Source organism: Cyprinus carpio, chromosome A13 (assembly GCF_018340385.1).
Source record: "Cyprinus carpio isolate SPL01 chromosome A13, ASM1834038v1, whole genome shotgun sequence".
NCBI classification, from domain to species: Eukaryota; Metazoa; Chordata; class Actinopteri; order Cypriniformes; family Cyprinidae; genus Cyprinus; species Cyprinus carpio.
Genome location: NC_056584.1, coordinates 20,366,243 through 20,390,206, shown reverse-complemented (window position 1 = coordinate 20,390,206; position 23,964 = coordinate 20,366,243). Strand labels below are relative to the sequence as shown.

At 37.7% G+C, this 23,964-nt stretch overlaps 1 protein-coding gene across 2 annotated transcripts; it reads right to left on the bottom strand.

Annotated features, from left to right (window-relative positions):
* Nucleotides 1-50: 50 nt before the first annotated feature.
* On the bottom strand, nucleotides 51-23,964 carry LOC109052891 (proteasome activator complex subunit 4A-like). Of its 2 annotated transcripts, XM_042769261.1 has the most exons (48): nucleotides 23,424-23,964; nucleotides 21,844-21,984; nucleotides 21,403-21,519; nucleotides 20,992-21,048; nucleotides 19,158-19,202; nucleotides 18,684-18,833; nucleotides 18,181-18,244; nucleotides 18,012-18,086; nucleotides 17,801-17,923; nucleotides 17,599-17,691; nucleotides 16,458-16,724; nucleotides 16,056-16,241; nucleotides 15,468-15,557; nucleotides 15,318-15,382; nucleotides 15,070-15,220; nucleotides 14,507-14,605; nucleotides 14,343-14,412; nucleotides 14,184-14,251; nucleotides 13,231-13,446; nucleotides 12,061-12,218; nucleotides 11,110-11,205; nucleotides 10,911-10,966; nucleotides 10,754-10,810; nucleotides 10,493-10,548; nucleotides 10,289-10,387; nucleotides 10,146-10,208; nucleotides 9,721-9,816; nucleotides 9,501-9,632; nucleotides 9,140-9,349; nucleotides 8,722-8,858; nucleotides 8,566-8,619; nucleotides 8,345-8,474; nucleotides 8,141-8,249; nucleotides 7,903-8,056; nucleotides 7,557-7,626; nucleotides 7,322-7,447; nucleotides 6,836-6,988; nucleotides 6,602-6,706; nucleotides 6,338-6,429; nucleotides 6,062-6,193; nucleotides 5,720-5,928; nucleotides 5,499-5,584; nucleotides 5,265-5,393; nucleotides 4,978-5,133; nucleotides 2,542-2,704; nucleotides 1,894-2,027; nucleotides 1,535-1,669; nucleotides 51-1,202 (listed from the first exon to the last, which is right to left on the bottom strand). In XM_042769261.1, the coding sequence occupies exons 1-47, from the start codon at nucleotides 23,672-23,674 to the stop codon at nucleotides 1,535-1,537; spliced, it is 5,625 nt and encodes a 1,874-aa protein (XP_042625195.1). In that variant the 5' UTR covers nucleotides 23,675-23,964; the 3' UTR covers nucleotides 51-1,202. The 2 variants fall into 2 exon arrangements, with proteins under 2 accessions (XP_042625195.1, XP_042625196.1); XM_042769262.1 differs by lacking the exon at nucleotides 20,992-21,048.

The following is a 23,964-nucleotide window of genomic DNA, read 5'->3' as shown; positions in this document are numbered from 1 at the left end:
GTTATTTGTCAGCAGCAACATGTGAGAGGCACAAAAAAAGACTTTACCAGCATATTTTGTCACTTTATTACAAACATCACTTGACTTTTGTCAAACATTTGTAAAAAGAATATCAGGAAAAAACAACAAAAGTAATCAATTAGTCAGGCATTAGTATAGCATTACTTTGTCTTATAGCTCAGCAACCAAAGTTAAACTGCACACTGGCTTATGACATGATTTTGACAGTGTTAATTATATTTAAAATGCAAGCTTGCCAACAAAGCATTGCATTAATGTACAGTCTACAATTGTTGCTATTGACAGGCTCAGGAACGCTTGCTAACTGCAAATCTCAGTGACACTGTCTCCGCTTTTGCTGACACTACCTTTAAAAAGCTTCTGATATCGGGATGCAAGAACACCTGACTTGACGCAAAAACTGCAAACACTAAACTAAATGCAAAGGTCAACTGAAAAGACAGAGCAAAAGTTTCAACTGAATAAATTAATAAATAATAAACATAATTTATGACTGCAAAAATATGAATAGAGAAAAAGATGCATGAAGTGCAGGAGTTTAAAATCAAACAGCTTAAAAAGGACTACTATTTTGTAATGTTATTGCCATTGTGATTATATTCAATTTTCAGTTTAGTTCAGCTGTATTGGCATGACAACTGGAGAACAGCATCACCAAAGCATATAGTCTTACACTCTTTATGTAGGCTTACATAACTGTTCAAAATGCACAGTCTAAAAGTACAGTGCTACCACAAAATTAAATTGGTACTTTTACCTCATACACATATGTAACATTTACCAATATTAGATTTTTTAGAAATTTGAAACGGATTACTGCCAAAATTGTAAAATGCTATTATTACAATAAATATGCAATGCAGAAAAATGCTTTACATTGGGCTATAACAATCCATACTGCACTCACACAAGCAAAAATTTTAATTTGTACAAGAACATTATAGATGCAGGTCAGCGATGCCTGCAATAAAGTTCCCCTTAAATATTAAGTGTACTCAAAAATAATAATAAATAAAGAGTTTAGTAAAATATTCTAGTTATCTTATAACTAGATGATTGCATCTATTGCTACATACATTGAATTAATTTTCCTCTAAAAACAATTCCAGACATTCAGAGCAAAAAAAAATTCAGGTTTCATTTAGCTTTGCCTTTCCTCTTCACCAGGCAGTGACATCATTCTGAAAAACAGAAAAGAAATGATCATAAGAAGAGTCTGAGGATAAAACATGTCTGAACATGTATGTGAACAGTATGTTCCAAAATCTAGTTAGATGCTGTAGGCGGCATTTTATTATATCATATCATATGGTTTCAAAGTTCCAGAAATGAAATTACTTTCAAAAATTTTCACTTTGTATGATGAAGAGCTGCTGCCTACAGTGTGCAGATTGTTCCAAATCGCTCATTTGTGCAGTTTCATTTGAATTAGGATGCTGCCTTAAAAGGCACAATCTATGTAGGCAGCTCACTACGTTTTGGAAAAGAGCCGGTGTGTGTGTTTATAACAGACCTAAGCGTAGTAACAGGGGGAGACCAGCAGATCTGTGAGCACCAGCAGCTGGTCATCTGTGAACTTCTGCTTGTGTTCCTGCCAGTTATCATGATGAGTGCGACGGAAATCCGACAGGGTTTTCTTCACAGTCATCTAGAGAAACAGCAAATATATTTATCTTGTGAGTCACTTATTTAAAGCAACTGGCTCTGGTTTAGCTATAATTCTCAGTATTGATCAGTATTAATGCTTAAACATTTCATCTTTGCTCAGTCAATCCCTGGCCCCCCTGCAGACTGCATTTAGCTGATCATTCCCAATCACCCCCCTTCTCTCCACAGCTAACACACAGCAGTAAAGGAGAGCGAGAGCTGTACCTCTATAGGCTGTGTGTCATTGAGGTGGGCACTCAGGTCTATGAGGATCTGGGGCATCCAGGTGGGCACATCATACGGGCTGGACAGGATGCAGGCACTCAGACCCAATACACCTGCATGCCGCCGCACCAGATCTACACACACATGAAAAATGAAAGTTATTTAAGGTATATAAATATACCTAGGGTGAACTCAGGTAAATTCATTTTAGGGAAAAAAGAAACAAAGTCATAGCAACATTTGAAATCATTTTTCTTGACCAGTCATGATGTTAAATAAACATAAAAAAAAAAACCTTCCATCCACAAAACATTTCTGCAACACCCTCTGGCTTGTCCGCATGATCTTTATTGAACTGTAGACGTACAGCAGCGGTTTTTGCGAGAGCAGTGGCTTTCTCCTTGCAACTCTGCCATGTACACCATGTTTGTTCAGTGTTCTCCTGATGGTGGACTCATGAACTTAACATTAGCCAATGTGTTTAATTACTTAGAAGTTACCCTGGGGTCCTTTGCAGCTTCACAGACTATTACACGTCTTGCTTTTGGAGTGATCTTAGTAAGCTGACCACTTCTGGGGAGGGTCTTAACCTGACCCCATACTTTAACAGTAGTGTATGTACTGTATATATGTCTGTGTGATCATTACCAGCAGAAGAGATCATGTCCACCACTGAGCCCAGCTCTCTCCTCTTGCGCTTGGCCAGACGGGTCTTGCTCAGGGCCTCAAAATGGGCCTGCAGGGGTTCATCAATGCTGAGAAAATTACACTGCAGGAATCCACTTAGAGTGGTGGCGGCCATCTCCCTCACCTAAAAACACGAAGAGAGAAAGACAAAGAGAGAGAAAAAAATAAAGATCATTACATTGTTACAGTTCAGGCTAATATCTTGTGGCCAAAGGTTCAAACAGTTTCTCTTTACAGTTATCTGAAAGTAGCGTGGGAAGTGCAGAGCAGGGAGAGACAGGGTCTTTTGTGTCAGAACTTTTCTTTAAAGAAGAAAAATACACATGGTCTGAAGAAAAGAAGTGTATAACAGCAGAACGGTGCCATCTGCATCACAGAACAAAACACGATGTTCCAGAGCAGAACTCCAGTCAGGCTGAAATGGGGAAATAAACAAATTTAGAGTTTATTACCAGTGATGTGCTAAACAAATAGTGTGAACAACTAGTAATTTTACTGATCTCAAGGAAGAACTGTGTAATTAGGCAAAAATCCTTAGTTATTAAAAACACACAGACAGCCATGAAAGCTGACTCAGCAATAGCAATTCTCTGTGCATTTCAATGAGAGTTTACGACACGCATCTGTGGTGACAGAGAAACAACGGCTATTGTTTTGAAGCTTCAAAATCTAGTGACCTTGGCCCGTGTGCTCCGATATTTGACCTTGAAACAGTCACGTTCTCATTGGCTGGTACCAATCAACTGAATAGCTGTATTACATCAGCAGACAGAGGGTCGTATGCACCATGGTGCTTTGATTTAATAGCCTCAATTAAAGGGTGCAGTTTTCTTCCACTCATAACCCTATTCTTTTCCCCCTTTAGCCTCTTCTCTCTGTTTGCAGTCCTCTCCTCTCTGGAAATTTGAACATCTATCACCATGGAAACAGAATACTGCTGCAGCAGGGTGTTGCCATGGTAACAGTAAGAGAAGGATAGAGCGCGTTAGAGAGAGAAAGAATAAAGGAAAACAAGAGAGTGCTACATCACTGAAAAGAGAGAACGGAGAAAGAGACACTTTCACCACAGCGGCCTACGTAATTGGCTTTCGACACCGTTAACCTTAGAGATTATACTCAAACACATGCATGAACAGAAGGTCGCGCTTATTCTTAGTTGCTTCCGTTTAGACTTTTCCTCTAAAAGACTTCAAATACAGATAGAGATTATTCAGTGGAGTTGAGTGCAACATTTCTTAAACATGCAGATATCTGCAGACATCGTGAAATCAGAATAAAAAGACAGAGCTCAGAGGAAACTTGTGTCCGTCTGTCCAGACTTGAGCACTGCAACTATGGCATATAATGAGCGAGTACATCATAAATTCATCTACCAAACTGCCTTTTTGTCTTATCCCAAATCACTACGGTACATTTATAATAAGTGATTAGTTTTGGACTATTGTAGCTTGTTCGGGTCGTCACCGCTGTGGAGTAACACATACCTGCGTGAATCGCCATAGACATAAACTTAGAGAAGTAGCTCCGGTTAGAATGTTCTCCCGCGGGATGCGTGCAGTTCTGTTTATTAACGGCAAAATTTTTATAGTGTTGCTTTAAGGTATGTATTATGAGGGCCAAATATTTGGAAAATGTCCTTCAAAATGTACATTAAACCTGTTTTCTATTTTAATATATTTAAAATGTAAAGTAATGTGATCACAAAGCTGAATTTTCCATTACTCCAGTCTTCAGTGTCACATGATCCTTCAGAATTCAAATACGCTGATTTGGTTAAAAAAAAAAAAAGGCAGTTTTAGAAGTAAATGTAAAGCTAGGCTATAGAAAACACAATAAATTAAAATGACAAATAATGTAATTAAATTATTAAATTCTAATGAAATTAATATATAAACAATTTTAAATAAATACAAATGTGCAATGCAAATTTATTGTTTGTCATATCATTTGTGTACATATAAAACTAGTTTAAAATGCATTGCTTCATATGACAGAAACTTTTATTAGTATTAAAAACTGGCAAAAAATGCCTCTCACTATGGTATTAAAATGATTAATTCAATTAATTCATTCATCAGCAGCCAGAAAGTCTGGCAAGTTTGTTGAATGAGAGACTGTTGTGCAATTCTTCATTGCGGAGTCAGTGATTTTATTCTAATGCTTTGCTGATTGACTGTCATAGTTAAAGTGCTGTTAATAAAGCTCATCCATTTAATTTTTGAATTTTATGATGTTGATTGATAATATTCAGTATGAAATTACTATTATGTACTCTTTTATTAGGCTTGGCAGATGATTGTTTTTTTCCCCCACAGAAAATAAAGAGCCAGAGACAACCCTAGTCCTCAGAAACTGCGAAACAAACCTTACTGCATGTGCAAGTTTATTCACACACACCTCAAGTTGTTCATCCTCCAGCAGGCGTAGTACCAGCGCTCTCACGTCACTGACGGCCTTGGCATCACTGAGGAAGGTGAAAAGATTGTAGAAAACCATGACCTGCAGGTAGGTGAGAACGTTGTAACGTGCGTGCCATGAGCTGATCCTTGAAATCTGTAACACATAACGCCATCTGCTGGTCAAATCACGCATCAAACAATCATATTCACACATAACTCCTATTAAATATACTGTTTTCAGCTTTTAGTGTGTGTATGCATGTGTTATGGACACTGGAAAGTCACCTCCTCAAGTGCACTGAGGACCTGTGGGATCTGCTCTGAGTACAGAAGCCCCTGGGACATGAGAGACAGACACGTCTTAGCGTCTCTCTTCATCTCATCATAGCTGTCGTCATTCTCCACAGGTGCAATCTAGAAACAGAGAGAGAGAGAGAGAGAGAGAGAGAGAGAGAGATAGGCTTAAAAACACAAGATTTGTAGAGAGTGTACTAAATTACAGACAAAGTCTGAACTCACTTTAAAGAGTAGAGGGAGGAGACGAAGCTGTTCAGGGACCGCAGAAGAGAAGGAGCGTCCAGCACTGGTCATCAACCACTTCAACACTGTCACAAAGACAAAACACTGCTGTCTTTAAAAAGAAAAACCCAAGATATCCCTGAAACACTTCTGCACACTCATTTTCATTTTCTCAAACAATCGTGTTCACACACAAACAGCGAGACACACAAAGCACACACCAGTTTTGAGTAATTTGATGGCTTGTGTCCTCTCGTCTTGATCTCCCACTGTGTTCTCCTCTAGCACATGGTTCTGGATCTCCTCCTCACCCTCCGTTAAAGGCTTGAGTCTGGCCAGCACACGCTCTGTGAACTCTGCGATGCGCGGAGACATGGTGGGCTGAGTGTGTGGTAGGTTGACGTCAATCATGAAGATGTAGGTGAGCACACTGAGAGACAGGACAAGAAGAGAGAAAGAAGTTCACAACCCTTCGATTGGGAGTCCGACTCTCTAACCATTAGGCCACGACTCCCCTGGCCAAAAAACACATATAATGTTGATTTTTGTATTTAAGCACATACCTGCCCATGCGTTCGCGTACATTCTTGTAGACTTGAGTGAGTTTGGGTTCTAGGTATTGTAGTAACCTGTGAAGCAGCTCTGGGACCCTCCACTCCTGCTGAGCAAGACCCCCCTGCAGCACATACAGGCGGCTGAAAAAGAGACATGACGTTGTGTCCAATTACATGACAAACTTAGATATGAAATATATGCAAGTCACATTCATAAATTTCCTGCTTTTAATCCATTACATTCAGCTTTCAAAAGAGGAAGTGGGTTTGGTAGTGATGTCATACCAGGCATCCATAAATGAGCCTCCTTCTCCTGTGACCAGTGATTCCATCAGCATCTCAAACAGCCAGTGCAGCTTTCGTGGGTCTCGGCTCTCCTGTACAGTACACACATACACAAGGAATACATTTTATGGAAAATATGTAAGCATATACTACTGTTTAAAAGTTTTGGGTCGGTAAGATTTTTGAAATGTTTTTGAAAGAAGTCTACATCCTACTAAAAGAGGAGTTCATGCTCTAAAAAGAGAGTGACAAAGGTGTCCTTACGCAGGCAGTGGCAATGCAGGTGCCCCAGTCTGCATACGTCTCAATGGTGATATTGGAGAGAGCTTTACGGAGGAGTGGACACAGCAGAGCCCACAGTTTTTCCACCTGTAACAAACACCACAATCACATACAAACTCAAACACGTTTACATCATTCTGCACCAAACCAGTGAAGTTGAAGACTCAAATTCTCTGAACTTTGTTGAATTGCAATTAAATGTGTGTGTGCTAATACCTTGCTGTAGCTCCAGTGTTTGGAGCCCCTGATGAGTCCAGAGATGATCTCTGCCACACAGCACTGGGTGCTCTCATGGGAATCTGCAACCAGACGCTCCATATGAGGCTTCAGCAGAGGCAGGAAGGCATCATCAAAGTTCCGAAAAAGACCTTTGCAACACAAGACAATGTTTATGTTTTTGCTGTTACAATTTTGCTGATTTTTTTTAATTGGCTGGAGGTCAGATGCAGAACCAGATTGGTTTAAACCAGTGGTTCCCAATCCTGGTCCTGGAGAACCCCCAACACTGCACACTTTTGGTGTCTCTCTTATCTGACACACACATTTGAGGTCTTAGTCTTCGCTAATGAGCTGATGAGTTGAATCAGGTGTGTTTGAATAGGGAGACATCTAAAATGTGCAGTGTTGGGGGTTCTCCAGGACCAGGTTTGGGAACCTCTGGTTTAAACATTGGACTGTAGATGCACTTCTAAAGACTCTCACCTTAAAAAGGCAAAATCTTCGTGGGCTGAATAGATCTCTCCCCTTCCTGTCCTCCAGAGACAAATAGTGGATGAACTGATCTATGAACTGCTGGTCTGAGAAATGATCGTATATGATCTGTTCACTCTACAACACAGAAAACAGGCAACCAAAAAAATGAGGTGGTATGAGTATCTGTTGAGATTTTCAGACAGTGGGTGGGTTTGGATGTCATTTAATTTTAATATTTGTGTACCTCATTCATTTCTTGTCTTGTTTTGCCCTGTTTAGGCTGTTCGTCAGGAGGGGCATAGAGCATCAGCGTCCTAAAAATAAAAAATATAACAATCATTCTAATATGCTGATTTGACACTCAAGAACCATTTCTTATCACTGTTGAGAACTGTTGAGATGACAACAGTTGTGCCGCTTATTTATTTATTTTTTAACAGAAATCTTCTGTAATACTGAAAAGGTCTTTTTGTCACTTTTGTGTGTACATCAGTTTTCTTTATATTCCTCACACAAAGCTATTGTATGGCTTCGGAAGACATGAAATATAGTGCATGACTCTTGTATTTAAGCACTGTAGGCATGTGTACCGTGGCCATGTGGAATAGCCCCAGTGGGTTTTCTCAATGAAGCAGCATTCATCCCAGTCCTGCTGGGAACGTGGCAACCTGCTGCTGTCATACTGCAGCCACTGGTTATCAGGCCTGTCTCCCGTCAGCAGAGAGTCTAGAGCTTTACCACCACCTACACGAACAGCAAGAAATATAACTCAAATCTCAGATATTCTTTGATATGAGTCAATTCTTACTGTATGGTTAGTGTACTCACATGACTGTAGAGACGTTTTTAGCTCAGGTAAGTCGTAAGGATTCACTGCCACTTTCTTGTGAGGTCTCTTAAGCTGCTTTAGAATTCCACTCACTGCTGATATCGCACTCTGAACAATAAATAGCACACAACAGAATGAAGTGTGTTTTTGTGTAGCTTTCCTTAAACACGTTCATAAGTATAATTGTGACACAATTCACACACATTGCGAACTAAGAGCGAGTCGTGGTTCAGGCTCTCAATGAAAAAGAAGACTGCAGAGGAAGGCAAGGGATGGTCATCTCTCAGCATCAGAGAGAGGAAGCCGACGGCTATCTGCTTAAACTTCCAGGGCCTGCCAAATAAAAAAAAAAAAGCATACGACCAGTGAATTTCCATTACTTTACCATCCAGACATTTGCTGTAGACACAATGAGTAGACATACAGGTTTCGGTCGTGAAGGCAGTCCAAAAGATCCGCCACTAGCTTCTCATACTTCCTGTTAGGATTGATAAAACAGAAAAAAAAAAAATCCACTGCTTAACCGGATATAAATTGGAAAGCATATTTCTATGTAGTTTTTTTTTATGTATTTACTTACTGGACTGAGTCTTTGTTTTTCTGTTCCTGTCTCTTTCTTCCCTCCAGTTCCTCCTGTTCAGAGGCGGCACATGGAGTCGGTTCTGGGTTACTAGATTTCATCATTTTTAAAGCAACGTCCACACAACTCTCCGGGATCTGAATATGAAACAAAAAAGAACAGTGTAAAGACAAATATCTTATAAAATAAAAATACTTTTACTTGTGTTATAACTGCAGTTATATAGAAAGTAAAAGTTGAAGCTGGTGTGCAATGACAAACATAGTAGCAATAATTATTTTCACTTTATATTATGTTAATACTTTAAATTATGAACGAAGGCTTTCCATTCACTTAAAGCTAAAGTGTATAATTTTTTTCCTGCTGTTTAGTTAATGTCTCTCTCTCCCCCATTTAGGCTACTATTTGCTGAACTCACAGAAAAGTCAACTCCAATGGTCTCGTACTGGCGGTGGATTTTGTCAGCCAGATCATCGAAGAGCCGGACGACTGAAGGCTTCTCTAGAGACATGCAGGGGCTCATACCAGAGCGTATGATGGCAGGCCATGTGAGAGTAATGCAGTCCCAGTACTGCAGGTTAGCAAGACAGATCCCAGAGCGGTTCCCTAACAGACAGTACAAGGCACCCTGGAGAAGAGTAAAAAAAGACACACAGTAGATAAAATACGATTCTATTCAATTTTCCAAAGCTGTCATATGTCAGAACGATCAATGGGAACAAAAAAGATTTTTAGTTTCTTTTAATGCAGTTATTCATCTTGAATGGTGTAAGACCTACTTTGAATTGCTGCTGGGTAACATCAGTGCGGTCTGGGTCCAGATACTCCAGCACTGCAGGGTAGACATCTCTGCAGCATAAGCTGTAGGTTCCCAATGCGGTGAACAGCACATTCTGAGCTTTACTCCTCACCTGAGGTAAAATAGAGACTGTTAATGGTGTATTCATTGCTTTTGTGTGTGAATACATATGTATCTGTGTGTGTATGGCCCTGACATACCTGACTGTAATGGCTGGTGGACAGTCTGAGCAGGTCATTTATCAGGTCCTGATGAACACTCCTATAGCAACATCCCTCCTTGGTCAGATTTCTTAACTGAAACAGATATAAAATATGCATTCTTTTATTTTATGGTACCCCAAAATATTATACATATAAAGGGGTGAATCTCATGAAGTTATTTTACACTAATTATTTTACACTAAAATCAAAAGAATTGAATAGAAATATTCAGAAATATTTTAATATAGCTTTCATGACACATTCCACATAGACTTCATTTTCTTTATACACAATATTATATAGAACACGTTAATAAAAAATAAAAATAAAAACCAATAAAATAAATGTAATTAAATAAAAAATTAAAATAAATGTCTGTCAGGTTTTGTGGGATTCATAAAATGTTAATTATTCGGGGTTACCTCATGTTGCAACACGACTCTGTCTATGAGTAGAGCTCTGATGTGCTGTTTACTGCCGTGAAGCTGGAGAGAAGAAGAAGGAGTGTCAGTCAACTACACATCAAATATAGAGATTAGTAACAGACAGTAGGTGTGCATCTAACCTTGTTCTCCATTGAGTTCTTAACGAGACTGAAACTTCTCCAGCGGGAGTCAAACTCATGTTTGTGTGAGCCTTTGAAGTGAAGCAGGTCATTGATGATCTATAGAGTGAAAACACCATTCGTCAGTCAAACCACTGCTTATCACCAATACAATACTGTAAAGGTAATGTGCACATACACACAAATGTTAGTGTTTTAGTTCACCTTTATAATGGAGAAGAGGGATTTGATGTCGTCCTCCGAGTGCTCTAGAATATGGTCTGTACAGATAAACATCAGAGTCAGACTTAGTGTCTTGAAATATACATACTACAGCTTTCAGTTCAGTCAATATATAACAATTATCATTTATTTAATTAAAATAATTGATCACATCTATAGATGTTAAAAAAGTTAGAAAATTGATCTGCCGTAATAAACTTTAAAGTTTAAAATTAGAACAGGACTAATGTTGGAGTAACTTACGTAGTAGAGGTCTAATCACCTTACAGATGTCCTCTCTGTAGTTCTCTCTAGACAGGTCTGCCACATAATCAATAATAATCAATACCAAAGCAACTAATTCATTAATAAGTATAGCTCTTGCACTGATTCTAAACACAAGGAGGAAATGCTCACTTACCATAGTCTACTCCTGCATACACTTTTGTCTCGCACAGCTGAACCATACTGATTGCCCTGAAGTAAGAAACATTGCAAAGTTAAAATTTAAAAATAAGTGTCCCAGAGCATCACATACTGTATAGTTTCACAATCCATGCAATGTTAAAATGAAAGATTTTTGTTGTTTTTTTAACTGTAGTACATTGTGTGTCACTCACATCTCTGGCACTGGTTCTCCTTGCAGTGGAGGCAGAAGGCTGCCTGCTCCCAGAAGGCAGTTTTGAACAATGGACAGACTCTGCAGAACCTCATCCCTAAAGAGACCAAACACATTAGCAAATGAGCCTTTCTCTGATCTTTTTTCTTGAATCTTTTTCTTTTGTGAATTAATGCATCAAATTAAAAATCTGTCCATCTATGAAAGAAACAAAAATATATCTAAAGAGCTTAAATCAATCTTAAGTCATAGTCTCTGACTTGTCTCTACAACCCCAATTTCAGAAAAGTTGGGGCGTTTTGTGAAATGCCATATAATCAAGAATAAGTTATTTGTTCATTCTCTTTAACCTTTATTTAATTGACTAAAGTACAGAGAAAAAATGTCCAATGTTCCCTTTCAGTTGGTCACTTCGATTATGTGTGGAAGTTCTAACACTAGGGGGTCGCACTTGGGAGCCCGGACACCTCTGACATAATTGAGAAAAGACCAATGAAATTGGCAAGCAAAATTTGCCTCTGTCCCAACTGTTTTGAAGTGTGTTGCAGCCATCAAAATCAAAATTTGTTTATATTTACAAAATACATTTAAGTTGGTCAGTGAAAATCTTTTCTTTGTACTTTTGTCAATTAACAAATCACAGATTCTCGATTTTATTGCATTTTACAAAACATCCCAACTATTCTGGAAATGGGTTGTAAATCATTGATATGTGAACGTGAACCACAGGAGCCGGGGGTATTTAAAAACACTCTGATTTTTGCCTCTACAAAAAAAAAACATGAAAAAAAAACAAAAATTCAAGGATTAAATAAATCACAATTAATCCCTTGTTATAAACACATTCAGTCCCTTTTTAAAGAAAATCCAATATAATATCAACACATTTCTAGTTATGGGGGTATGGATGAGTTCAAACACAGATAAGATGTTACTGTATCCTGTGGCTGACCTGCTGATGTCTTGTTCTCCCTGTGTGTATTCCTGCAGACGCTGGAGTTCAGGCTTTAACAGCAGATCCAGCAGGTAGAAAACAAACTCTTTCTCTTCTGTGCTGGGCACGTGCCATTGGATGTCCAGGTTAAACAGGTCTCCAGGCTGCCCCCAGTCCTGATTCAGAGACAGAGACAACTAGTGGAACATCAGCCTCCACCACATTATTATTTTTTTCTTTCACAAAAACTTTTTTTTTTTTTTAAAAACAACAGTGACCAATGTTTCATGTAATTATGTATACTGATGATAATTGGCGTAATGTTTAAAATCATCCTTGCTATCTTTTCTTGATACACTTTTCGTTAAGACCTCAAGAAAAAAGTTACAAAGAAGTTTCATGGATTTGTTTTCATAAACTCAGAAAATGAGAGGAGTGGTTATGATTTTCTGAGAATGCTGAGGTGGAGTCAAGTTCAAATGAACCATGTAATAATACGTCAGACAGTGAGGAAGAGTGACGGCCGTCCATCTAAGAAAAGGTACTCAGGTTAACCAATGCTTGAGACGGTGACGGAGCTCCACCAATCCATCTATTTACTCAATCACCTAATTTCTTTCTATTTAGAGACATTTAATAGGATAAAAGTAAAGCAGATATATCCAAGCAGACATTCCCATTCACTCTGGAATTTTTTTTCATTATATTATATACAACAAGCGATTTATCATAAGATGGCAATAAACACGAGAAGTGCTCGTTATATAAGGTTTCAGTCATCGTTTAAAAATAGTAAAAAGCTAGGACATGAGGATAATAAGAGAACAGAAAAAGTGAAGGCATTGCATTTTTTTAAATTATTATTAATTGAGGCAGTTAGATTCCACCAACAGCATACGGTGAAAGAAAACGTCCTTGAGATGTTATTTAGTCCCCTTTACTTGTATTGTAATTTTTTTTATTACTATACTTAATAGTCATATTATATTATAATATTTATATAATATTAATATTTACTAATTTATATAATATTAATGCACACTAATATCACAATAAAACTATTTTTTTCAAATGGACTCTTGGATAGTCTGCAGATTCTTCAGGATTATGGTGTCATATTTCAGATTCATTCTAAGGAGAGCTGAGGCTCATGTCACTATGAGAGAGCATTTTCCACTTGAGACTGACCTTAATTGGTAGGTATGTGTCACTGTGCTGCTGGACGCCGCCGGGCACACTGCAGTATTCTCTGGGATAGATGATGGACATGGAACGCAGGATGTGATAGAGCAGCTTACAGGCCAGATTGTAGCCCTGCTTACATTTCAGGTGCAGAGTTAACTGAAGAATCTGCACCAGCTGAGACCTGTAGACTAACAGTTGATCACCACCCACACGGGTCACCTACAGACAGAGACAAGGACTGTCATTTTATACATCTCTAGATATGTTTAGTTATAGACTTCTAGTTAGAAATAGATTTTTAGCTAGATTCTAGACTCAAGCTCCCAATTTCAAGAGTTCTAAATATCTATTCAGAATTAGATTTTTTAGATTTAGATTTATAAAGGTTTTTTTTTTTTTTCAATTATAAATATACACTACTATTCAAAAGTTTGGGATCAGCAAGGTTTTTTATGGCAATCCTGAAAAAATAACAAAAATATTAAGCAGCACAAAGAATCATTTAAATCATTTCTGAAGAATCATTTAAAACTGAAGACTGGAGTAATGATGCTGAAAACATAGCTTTGCCGTCACAGAAATAAATCACCTTTTCAATATAAAATAACTTTGTATTTTGATATATTTTATCATTTTACAGTATTTCTGTTTTACTGTATTTTTGATCAAATAAATGCAGGCTTGATAAGCAAAGGAGAACTCTTTTAAAAACAAATTCTTACCACCCGCAAAGTTTTAGTGTAGATCTCCAAATATATATTATAAAGTTGAAATTAGAAATTTAGATTTATGTCTCTTTAGATATACATTTCAAAATGTCTATTTCTATATATAGATATTTTTTGCTAACTTCTAGATCTCTAGATTAAGATTTTAGCATTTCAAAAGTTATTGATTTTCAGCATTTCTAGAGCTAGCTAGCTAAATATCTAAGAGTTGTAGAATCTAGTGCTGACCTCAGAGAACAGCTGGAGATTCCACATCAGCTCTTTATCCAGCTCCTCTTCATTTAATACCTCTTCATCTGAGAACACATGGTATGTTAACAGGAAACTCACAGCACATGTAAGCAATAAGTATATTGCCAGTAACCCATTACATGAGGGGGAGCTTACTGTCTGAGATTTGTAATATGACATTACAGCAGTGAGGCAAAAAGAGTTTCAGAGCCTCTGCCGGGTGACACTGAAAGGAGAATAAGCATTTAATTTGGTCAGTCAAACATTTTGAGTAACACTGTCAGCTGTGGATGTCTGTGAGTTGAGCTCAGGACACTGACCTTGGTTGCAGCTCGACACATGTCCGCCACCATCCGTCCAGCCACGTGAGTCTCAAAAATGTTTGTAGTGGCAAAGTTAAAGACTTTTTCCAGAGCCACCTATGACAATGAAGGAAATATGTTCAGATATCTTTACACAGTACTATGGAAATATACTTCTGTGCGTTTGGGGTATGTAAGATTTTTTTTTTTTTGACAGTAAAGACATTTATAATGTAACAAATGATTTCTATTTAAAATATATTTTTTAAACTTTCTAATTATCAAAGCATCCTGAAAAATATGCATCATGTGACACTGGAGACTGGAGCAACGGCTACTGAAAATTCAGGAATTGCCATCAAAGGATTAAATTACATTTTAAATTTCATTCAAATACAAAACAGTTATTTTAAATTGTAGTAATATTTCAAAATGTTACTGTTTTTACTGTATTTTTTTTATCATAAAAAATAGCCCTGGTAAGTAAAACATTAAAAAAAAAAAATTCTTACCACCAACAACTTTTGAGCGGTAACATATGTTATGACTAGGATTGACTCCATGTGTGTGTTTATAATAACCTGGAATATTTCCATAGAACATTGTATGAGGATAGTGCAGAATGTGGAGGACAGGCCCAGCTCCACCAGACTCTCCAGATTAGTCATCTTCTCTGTCTCCATCTCCTCCCGAGTCTGTTCCAGTGTACTCATTTCAATCAGTGCAAAACATCTAAAGACACAAACACGTGAGGGAGAACGAAGACACAAAAAGAAACACACATGCACAGTATTTACAGACAACAACAACGGTTCTCTGAGTTCTGTACCTATCAATAAATTGAAGAACAAAATACTCAAACTCTGCCGATGCTGAACACAACTGTTTTTCCACCTGCACAAAGACAATCGATGAAAAGATTAAGTTGCACATTAATTATGACATGTAAAAAGACTCTAAGGACAGGAGGATATCTCACCTGTGTGAGGTCATTTCTTGTCTGAACAGCAGCTGAACAGTCCACCAATGGCACAAAAGTAACAAAAGTTGCTAAAAACTGGAATGTTATCTGAAAGATAAATTGAAAACATACAGACTTCTATAAGACCATTTGCTAGTCTTGGACGAATGAACGAAAATATCCAGATATTACCTTGTATCCTAACCCTGCCTGAAACTGGAATAGTGTCTGGTTACTACACAGTGTTACACTTTAAATTACACTATGATATTCTTAGCTAGGACAGGAAAATATATAATCAGTATTCATTTTAATATAGTAATTATTAATATTTTTATTTATTATTATTTATATTTTATATAATTTAAAGTTTCAATTTTGGTAATTTTGTTATGTGCTTTTGTCATTTTTATATATTTTTTTATTTAACTAATTTATATATACACATTTAAATTCTAGTACTTCAGCTTATTTCAGTTAGTTGAAAAGACAACATTTCTATTTTCTATGTTTCTATTGTATTTATTTTTTATTCTGAAAACATTTTTCATTAGTTTACCAATTTTCACTACCAGTAACCAATAACTGCCTTGAACAGACCCTCACCATGCACTTGCTGAAGTCGTTGGGGTCGACCCCAGGCAGAGCCCTCATGAGGAGAGGCAGCATGTGTGTGGGGCCCTCTGGAAACCTCTGGCCCCCAGCCAACAGGCTCTGTGCCACACTGATCATACAGCTTAGGGTGGCGGTCAGCTGGTGAGGCTCAGTGAGGGTCTCCATGGCAGGATATGTTTAAATGAGACAGATAACAGGAGAAATGTCTCTCGAAAATGCTTTTATGTGATAATGTCAAGCCCATCATCCATTTATTCTCTCAATTCTTAACTACCAAGGGGTTGTTAACAAGTCAAATTGTACAAAACATCTATAAAATTATTGTACTCTTAAAATTGTTTATTTAAAATATATTACCATGTCCATTAGCAAAGAACAACAAACAAATACTTACTTCTCCAGCAGTGGAGGAATGACTAGCTCAGGTCTGAGCAGGGCAAGGTTTTGCAAGGCCTGGGCAGCATCCAGGCTGCCAGTTTTGCTAAACATCGCCAACAGGACAGGCTGCTTCATACTCTCCACAAAGTCTGTGATGTCTTGCTCACTGAGAAGGTGGCTCTCGGGAACAGGAGTCAGCCACGTTGGCGTCCGGTAACGTTCTCGATGCAGTCGCTTCACAACGCTGGCAGGTAAACGCTGAAGGAGCTTCATGAGTTTCATCTAGGGATGGACGGATGGAGCAAAAGAAAATAAAACAGTAATTTATAAATAAATTTAACATTTTTTATATTATTTGATTTTTATCCATTATTATTAGGTCTGTAATTATGATATTTATTTAGACAAATGCGTCATTGAAGCCTAAATAAATAAAGCAAATATGGATTAAATGAAATGTTAGTTCTACTGAGCTTTTACTGTCAAAAAATGGCACTGCAACTGCCATTTGATCAAAGGGATGAATATTATTAACTTCGACTTCTGATACCCATCTCAGTGAGCATGTTGGCCTTTGACATATTCTTTCCTGCAATAAAACGTTTTGTACATTGTGATGCCCTCCACAAACAACAGTTCAATTGCATCAAAGGAAGAACACTTTCTGTGAGCTTGTGAAAACAAATCAGATGTTCCACAGACTGCACACATCTCATCAACAGCTTAAAGAGGAAGACAAAGTAGTATTGCAACAATGTGGCGACAGTAGAAGGACAAAGCTTTCACAGGGTTTACTGTGACATTTGAAACTGAGAACTAGATGCTTCCCTCAGTCAGCAAACATGCATCCCTGGAAAGATAAACTGTCCTGTGGTCTATGAGGAGATGTTTCTAGAAAAAGAATGGCATGCATTGTTGATAGCAGCAGTGTGTTTCAAACTGACAAAGGTGCAAGCTTTTAAAAAGCACTCTGGGTGACAGATTATCAGCCTTTGCTTTTCATTTTTTTGTTAATGAAATGGTTTGTGTTAATAATTATTTGTTTATACTTACAAATATTCTAATATAAGATTTATACTTCATCTATTATTCAGCATTTGATAGAGTATTTATTTCTAATAGATTTCAGAATCAGAATTCTCCATCAGTAACTCACCAGCCAGCGGCCGTGGTTAGATGGATGGAAAAACGAGGTGATACTGTTGAAAAGGCCACTGAGCTGGGTCTGGGTCTGCTTACTGGGCCCTCCCTAAAATACATGATTAAATATAAAGTAAAAGTATTACATAACATCCTGACGGTTTTGATAACTTGATGGCATTTCAATATCAATTAAAAGCATATGTGCTTAATTTTACCAGCAAAGCAGAAATCCAGATGACCACATGACTGATGTCATAGGCATTTGTCAGATATCTGGAAACCAGCATCTGACTGGATCCTACAGGAAGATTAAGACTCCTTAAGATCCTAGTGAAGATCTGAAAACAGAGGCAGAATATAAACTGCATAACCAGAAATACTGAAGCAGCTCTGGACTGAATGGCTAATCTGAATGACTTATATTACCTTTGGAATATAAGGGTCCCAATCTATGTAACCAATGTTGTCATTGGCCAGTCGTGCAAAAAGACTGACAAGACTCTGGAACAGACAAAATCGGGTTAATACTAATGTAATGAATTACCAAAGTTAGAAGAAATCTGTTAAAATTCAATAGTGAGGCAACTATACTTACGACTTCCCAGCTTGGAAGATTCTGCACTGACACCCACAGGCTTATCAACTCATCAAACCAAAGTCTGCAGAAACACACAAACCAAAATATGCACTTCATGGAATTTGCCATCACAAAAAAAGTATTTACTAATGAAGTCCATGAACTTAGGAAAAAAATATCATTTGCATCAGATGTGTAACAGTTACATAACATACGCTAATTTTCCAATGCAAGTTCATTTCTATGACAACAACTTTGCGTTAACTTTTTATTCTAGTTTGTAAGAAATGTAATAAATTATATTTCTTATAAAAAATAACATATATCATGGTTGTTCCATACATCTGTCATGATGCATTCTGCATTTCATGATAAATACAACACCATTAGAAGCATGGGGTCAGTATGATCATTTTTTAAGAAATTAATGCTGAAAATGGTTTGAAATTCAGCTTTGCCCATAACAGAAATAAAAGTTAAAGCAGACTGAAAGAGTGTCATAATCTTCAGGCAGTGCTTACTTAAAACCCTTATCATGCAGCTCTGGGGGAAGAGTGGTGGGCAGGAAGAGCTCGAAATATCCCATCGCCTTCTGCATGGTCAAGTTAAACGGGCACATCAGAGGTCTCCACTCATCCAGCATCTCCTGTGTGGCTGATTCAGGGAAATATCTGCACGGATACACACACAGACACATATAGAATTATCTTTTTTTTAAATTTATTTTTTAAGGTTTTGCTGATATCTGACCTTAAGTGTTATGCACAGATATGACAATACTAAAACTTTGTGATGTGCCATTTAAATGTCATGGTAAACTGTATGCAGTAAAAGTAACTGGATAAATGGTTGATGTGCTTTAGTTAAAGGATTACAGTCTGCTGTTCTAAGCCACATCAGGAATCCTGACAATACACCATGCAGGACTTCCTGTCATTCATCTACTAACAAATCTGTCCATGAGCATTCTGTTAAGAAAATATGCAAGTACTTACGGCCTGCAGTTCTTGATTAAAGCCTTCAGAACTGCTTCCACTGAGCTGCAAATGGAAGAGAAACTTGAAAGTGACCAACACCGGATACAACAGCACATTGTTATTCCATGCAAACAATTCTACCATGAACAAGACCAACATACTAGTGTTGTTAGACACACTCATGCATCACAAATCTTTCATGTTATGCACCCAAAAAGGTAGTGAAGAAGCCAGGGGTAGAGGAACCTTTGTTGAACAGTTTTTATTGGGGTCATTTTATGTGAAATGATGGGCATATTGGGGGCTAATGGTCCATCTGTGACCTATATGCTGCTGAAAAGCTGGTAAGTGCAGTCCTTTTAAAGTTGTATCAACCCCCATACTCTGTGCATCTAAAGTAGAGGGGTTACTTCATGAAATTCTGATCTTCAACACCAAAACATCAAATCACATTGATCAGTTGCATGAAATCCATCAAACACATGCACCATAAAAACCACACAGCTAAACAAATGTAAACAAGCCAGTGAGTGTCACCAAAAAAACTGCAGACATGTGACACCCAGACAGGGCATCTGAACCTGATGACCTTTGTTTTGAAACGGGCCAAAGTTATCTTTTACCTCTGAACACATAAAGAGTAAAGAATCTCTCAGTAGAGATTCACTGTTGCAGCCCATGTAGCAGGAGCCAACAAGGATACTGGAGTATCAGATGTCTGCATTAAAGAGCATGGTGGAAACCAGACGCTACAAACATGCTCAGCACTCAGAAACAACAAACAATACAGGGTGTTGCAATCGAGAGCAACAGAGTGTTATTGAATGGTGTGAAAGCAGCACAGTGGGAGTCCAACAGCCTGTCCGAGTCTCAGTACTTTTTTTGTGCAATGTGACATGCATCTTCTTGGTTAAAAGTGCACTCAGTAAATTTTATATAATATTAATATTTAAAAATAATTTTGTATTTTTAACAGAAACTAAAATATCCAAAAAGTCAAAGATGCCAAAAGCTTTTATTAAACCAGATAACATACATTTAATTGATGTATACAGCAGGGCTCTAGACTCATTCTTCCCACTGGTCGCACCGGTGCGACTTTCTCAGTTGGTTGCACCAGCACATGATTTGATCGCACCTTTTTTTTTTTTAATACAATACATTTTTCTACAACATGAGATTGATCAATGCATGCTGATGAATAGTTTTTCAGTTATCATTGTTTATGGTTCTATGGTAACAAAAAAAGAAATCTCACTTTACCTTCTGCATGGGTGTGTTGAATGTCTATATGACCCATTAGGATATTGTTAGGTCTTCTGCTATTAATGATATGGGCATAGACAATCTCACATTCTTTGGTGGAGATGTCCGTATCACCATCAATAATAAACGACAGATAGTGGGCTAAGGAATTTTTGTCAGCCGTCTTTTTTTGAGATTTTGGAGGTTGTCTGCTATCACTTCTTTAAATTGGGCACAGGCCAGGTTGTTGGCATAACAGATGCTGCACTGTGCCGTGGCTCTGCAGAGCAGACCATGTACTCACATAAATGCAACCATGTCAAATTTTAACTCGCACATTCTCAAAAAATGGTCACAGTCTAGAGCCCTGTATAGTATAAGATTGAAAAAATACATTGATGATTAACAAGGAACAAAAAGGCAAACAGACATTGCTGTTGTTCACCGGCCGTGACTAAAGAACAACAATGTCATACATCCACAGCAACAGTTTTAAAATCAAATTAAGTCAAACACCACTGGGACAAATGAAAACCAGTGAAAAGTTAAAACAAACTATTGAGTGCACTTTTAAATATTAACAGTAACATGGTAACATGGTCCTTACCACCTCTGAGCAAGTTTAATGATTATGTGTTTAGAGGAAGAGCGTGGCCGTAGAGAACTGAACATGAGAGGAGAAAAAAAAAAAAAAAGACAGGCTCACTCAACACTTCTCATCTACTAAAACAACATTTTTATTTGACGCTCAACATCAGCACCAGTTTTATGATGTGTGCAGATTCTCAGAATTAAGAGGGCTGAGCATGCTTCCTGTGACAATCTTCAAAATAGGAAGCTGAGATGGAAGTTATTAGGATCATTTTATTAAGTAGATATGCAAAAGTGATAAAGCAAAACAGATCCCTTTAGAAACAGATGTTTTTAAATGTATTTTTTAAATATTGTTGAGAAAAAAAACTATTTTGCTTTAATCGAAAAATTTTCTTATAATGTCTCTGATGGGATATGCATGTACCTGGGAAACCAGTTCAGGCCTAGGTGCTCTGTCTTCGAGTACAGGATCCTGTCCAGCAACTCATAAAGGGGTCGCCATGGCAATTCTAAGTCCTCTCTTGAAAGCAGCTCCTTCTTCCTGGAAGTCAAAACCATTTAAAAGAGATTATTATCTTCACATGGTTTGAGTGGATATTCAAATCTCATGAGCTGCTGTCTGTCACTCCACGATTATAATAAATTAAACATTTGTAAGCGATAATGTACAGTCATAATTGCATTGATGTGATGTGAAGATTATTACATGGCTACACAAATAAACATAAAATGTAGATTTTTATTTTAATTATTGCATCTTAACTGTAGGGTTAGTTAGTTTCTGCTAAGAAAGCCAGTTAATTTCAATGTAGAATACAATCATTAAAAAAAAAAAAGGAGGAAGCATGTAAGAAGTCCATCTTACTTCAGCAGGGTGATGAGGAGACGGGCGAAGCTCTGCATCATACTGATCTCCAGTTTGGGGATGGTGACCAGCTCGTACAAGAGCTTGACAAAGAGCACATGGTCCTCTTTGCTGAACTTTCTTCCATAAAGTCGCATATACCTGAGGGACAAGAACGGACTGTGGGTTTTTAGTATTAAAATGTAACACTTTATTCAAACTATATTGCATCTCCCTCTGATATTAACAGTTAGGATGGAGAGCTGTATGGTATGAAACAGATCAGCAGTTGTCTATTCTATAACTGACAGTGTTATTGTTCTGACCCTGAGCTACCAATTCATGAAATTCTGGTTGATTAGTGTAGTTATGATACATCATGGCATCAATAATGTGAATTTACGAATAAAAAAAAAAGAGAACAAGAACAACAAATTTAAATTGCCCTACAAAGGATTTCCATTTGGATGTGTTTTTAGTTGCTTCATGTTGAAAGGTGAAGACACAAAAGCAACAGGTGATACCCATGTAAATCACTTTAATTAGAAGATTTAGGTCAAGCTGTCAAAGCCTGCTTTCCAATGAAAAGGAAGTTGTCTGATGGCTGACCAGACACAATCAAATAATTTAGGTCAGACCAGGATACCACAGCTTCTGTGCTTGAGCTTGAAATGCCAATGGCTTGCCAAGAGGGCTTTGTTGGGATATTCTCTGGAATGGCAGAGATAAAGAAAGCCATGTCCTAAACACCCAAGGGCACACAGACACAAACACTGGGTCATCTCCAAACATAGACATAGCTTGCATTCTGTGCTTACTAAAAAGGAAGGCAACCTGGAGAGATACAACACAAGTGGATTTATTAATACATTCAGTGAAGAAATATGTTATTACACAAAAGTCTTGGATGACATTGAGGACAATATTTCAGTGTGTGTTTACTGTTTACACAGATGAGTATTGCATCTTATAGAGTCACACGCAGTGACTGTTTGTGCTTGTTGTGCTCTTAAAATAGCACTGAGTGGCGAAACCATGACCAAGTCATTTTGCAATCAATGACAAAATATTTGGCTTGTTAAACACCAGTCAATTTCTTACTTCCACCGCAATGAAGATTCAAACCAATAACTCCATCTTTGATGACACAACTCACCAAACACTAAAACATATGGTGCCAAAGCTTGTATTTGACAACACTGGTTAATAAAAAAAAGTAAGCAACCAAACAGCTCGAGGTAATAGGGATTTTATACAATACCAAGTAAAGTTTGTTTGAGCAAAGACAGTGAAACAAAGTTAGTGACTACGCATGCGCAACAGCAACCAGCGCACACTCCAGATTAGCGCTCTATTTAAATCGCATTGGAGATATTTTTACCATCGTCTGCTTTATCCACCTAAATACAAAAGGGTCATTTGGTGTTCCTCTGACTCTAAATAGAGCTGCCTACGTAGCATCACATTTTCTGTTAATGATATTATGATTAAGGGAGTATATGCTCATAGAACAACCCCATAATTAAATTTCGTTGGCAGAAAAAACTATCCGGATGAGTCCTATATAATGTTTGATGAGTTAGTGCCTCTTAAATACTTACGTGGAAAGTTTCCTCGTCCAAAACAAGACACCTGGCCATATCTCTCTGAGCTGGACGGCTCTGCCGAGGTTTCCTTTGATCTCTGCCAAAATTTCATTGGACTCTTCGTCTAGTTTGTCCTTGTAAGGCAGAAGTTCGTTGTAAACAATTTCTTTTTGCGGAACAAACCCTAATAATTCGGTTCCTTCTTTTTTCATATCACAGTCCCCCAATTGCGGCTCCTCCACTTCGATTATATTAGAGATAGTCATGAACAAAAATAGTCCAAACAGTGATGAGCTTCAGAGACTGTAAAATAAATAAATTACAAATTATAAAACTACTATAAATGTCAAAACCACAACAGAATCGTGGCGTGTTCTTGTTGGAAGACGCGCACTGTCATCGCTCGTGTCGTTTCTGAACTCTTCAGGATAATGATGACTTCTTTTAAGCAGACCCGCTCGCTGTCATGCGTTGTATTTCTATCCGAGGGCGCCATGTATCCATAAATCCGTTTCCATTCAGCTGTAACCAGGCAAACACACAAGCCGCAACTCCA

What these genes read in the sequence shown, in the direction of transcription:
- LOC109052891 (XM_042769261.1), bottom strand. Translation starts at nt 23,674, where the DNA reads ATGACTATCTCTAATATAATCGAAGTGGAGGAGCCGCAATTGGGGGAC. An exon ending in GTTCTATGGAAATATTCCAG is followed by an intron (nt 14,606 to 15,069) that starts GTTATTATAAAC and finishes TCATTGTCATAG; the next exon opens with GTGGCTCTGGAAAAAGTCTT. An exon ending in AGAACTCAATGGAGAACAAG is followed by an intron (nt 10,209 to 10,288) that starts GTTAGATGCACA and finishes TCTTCTCTCCAG; the next exon opens with CTTCACGGCAGTAAACAGCA.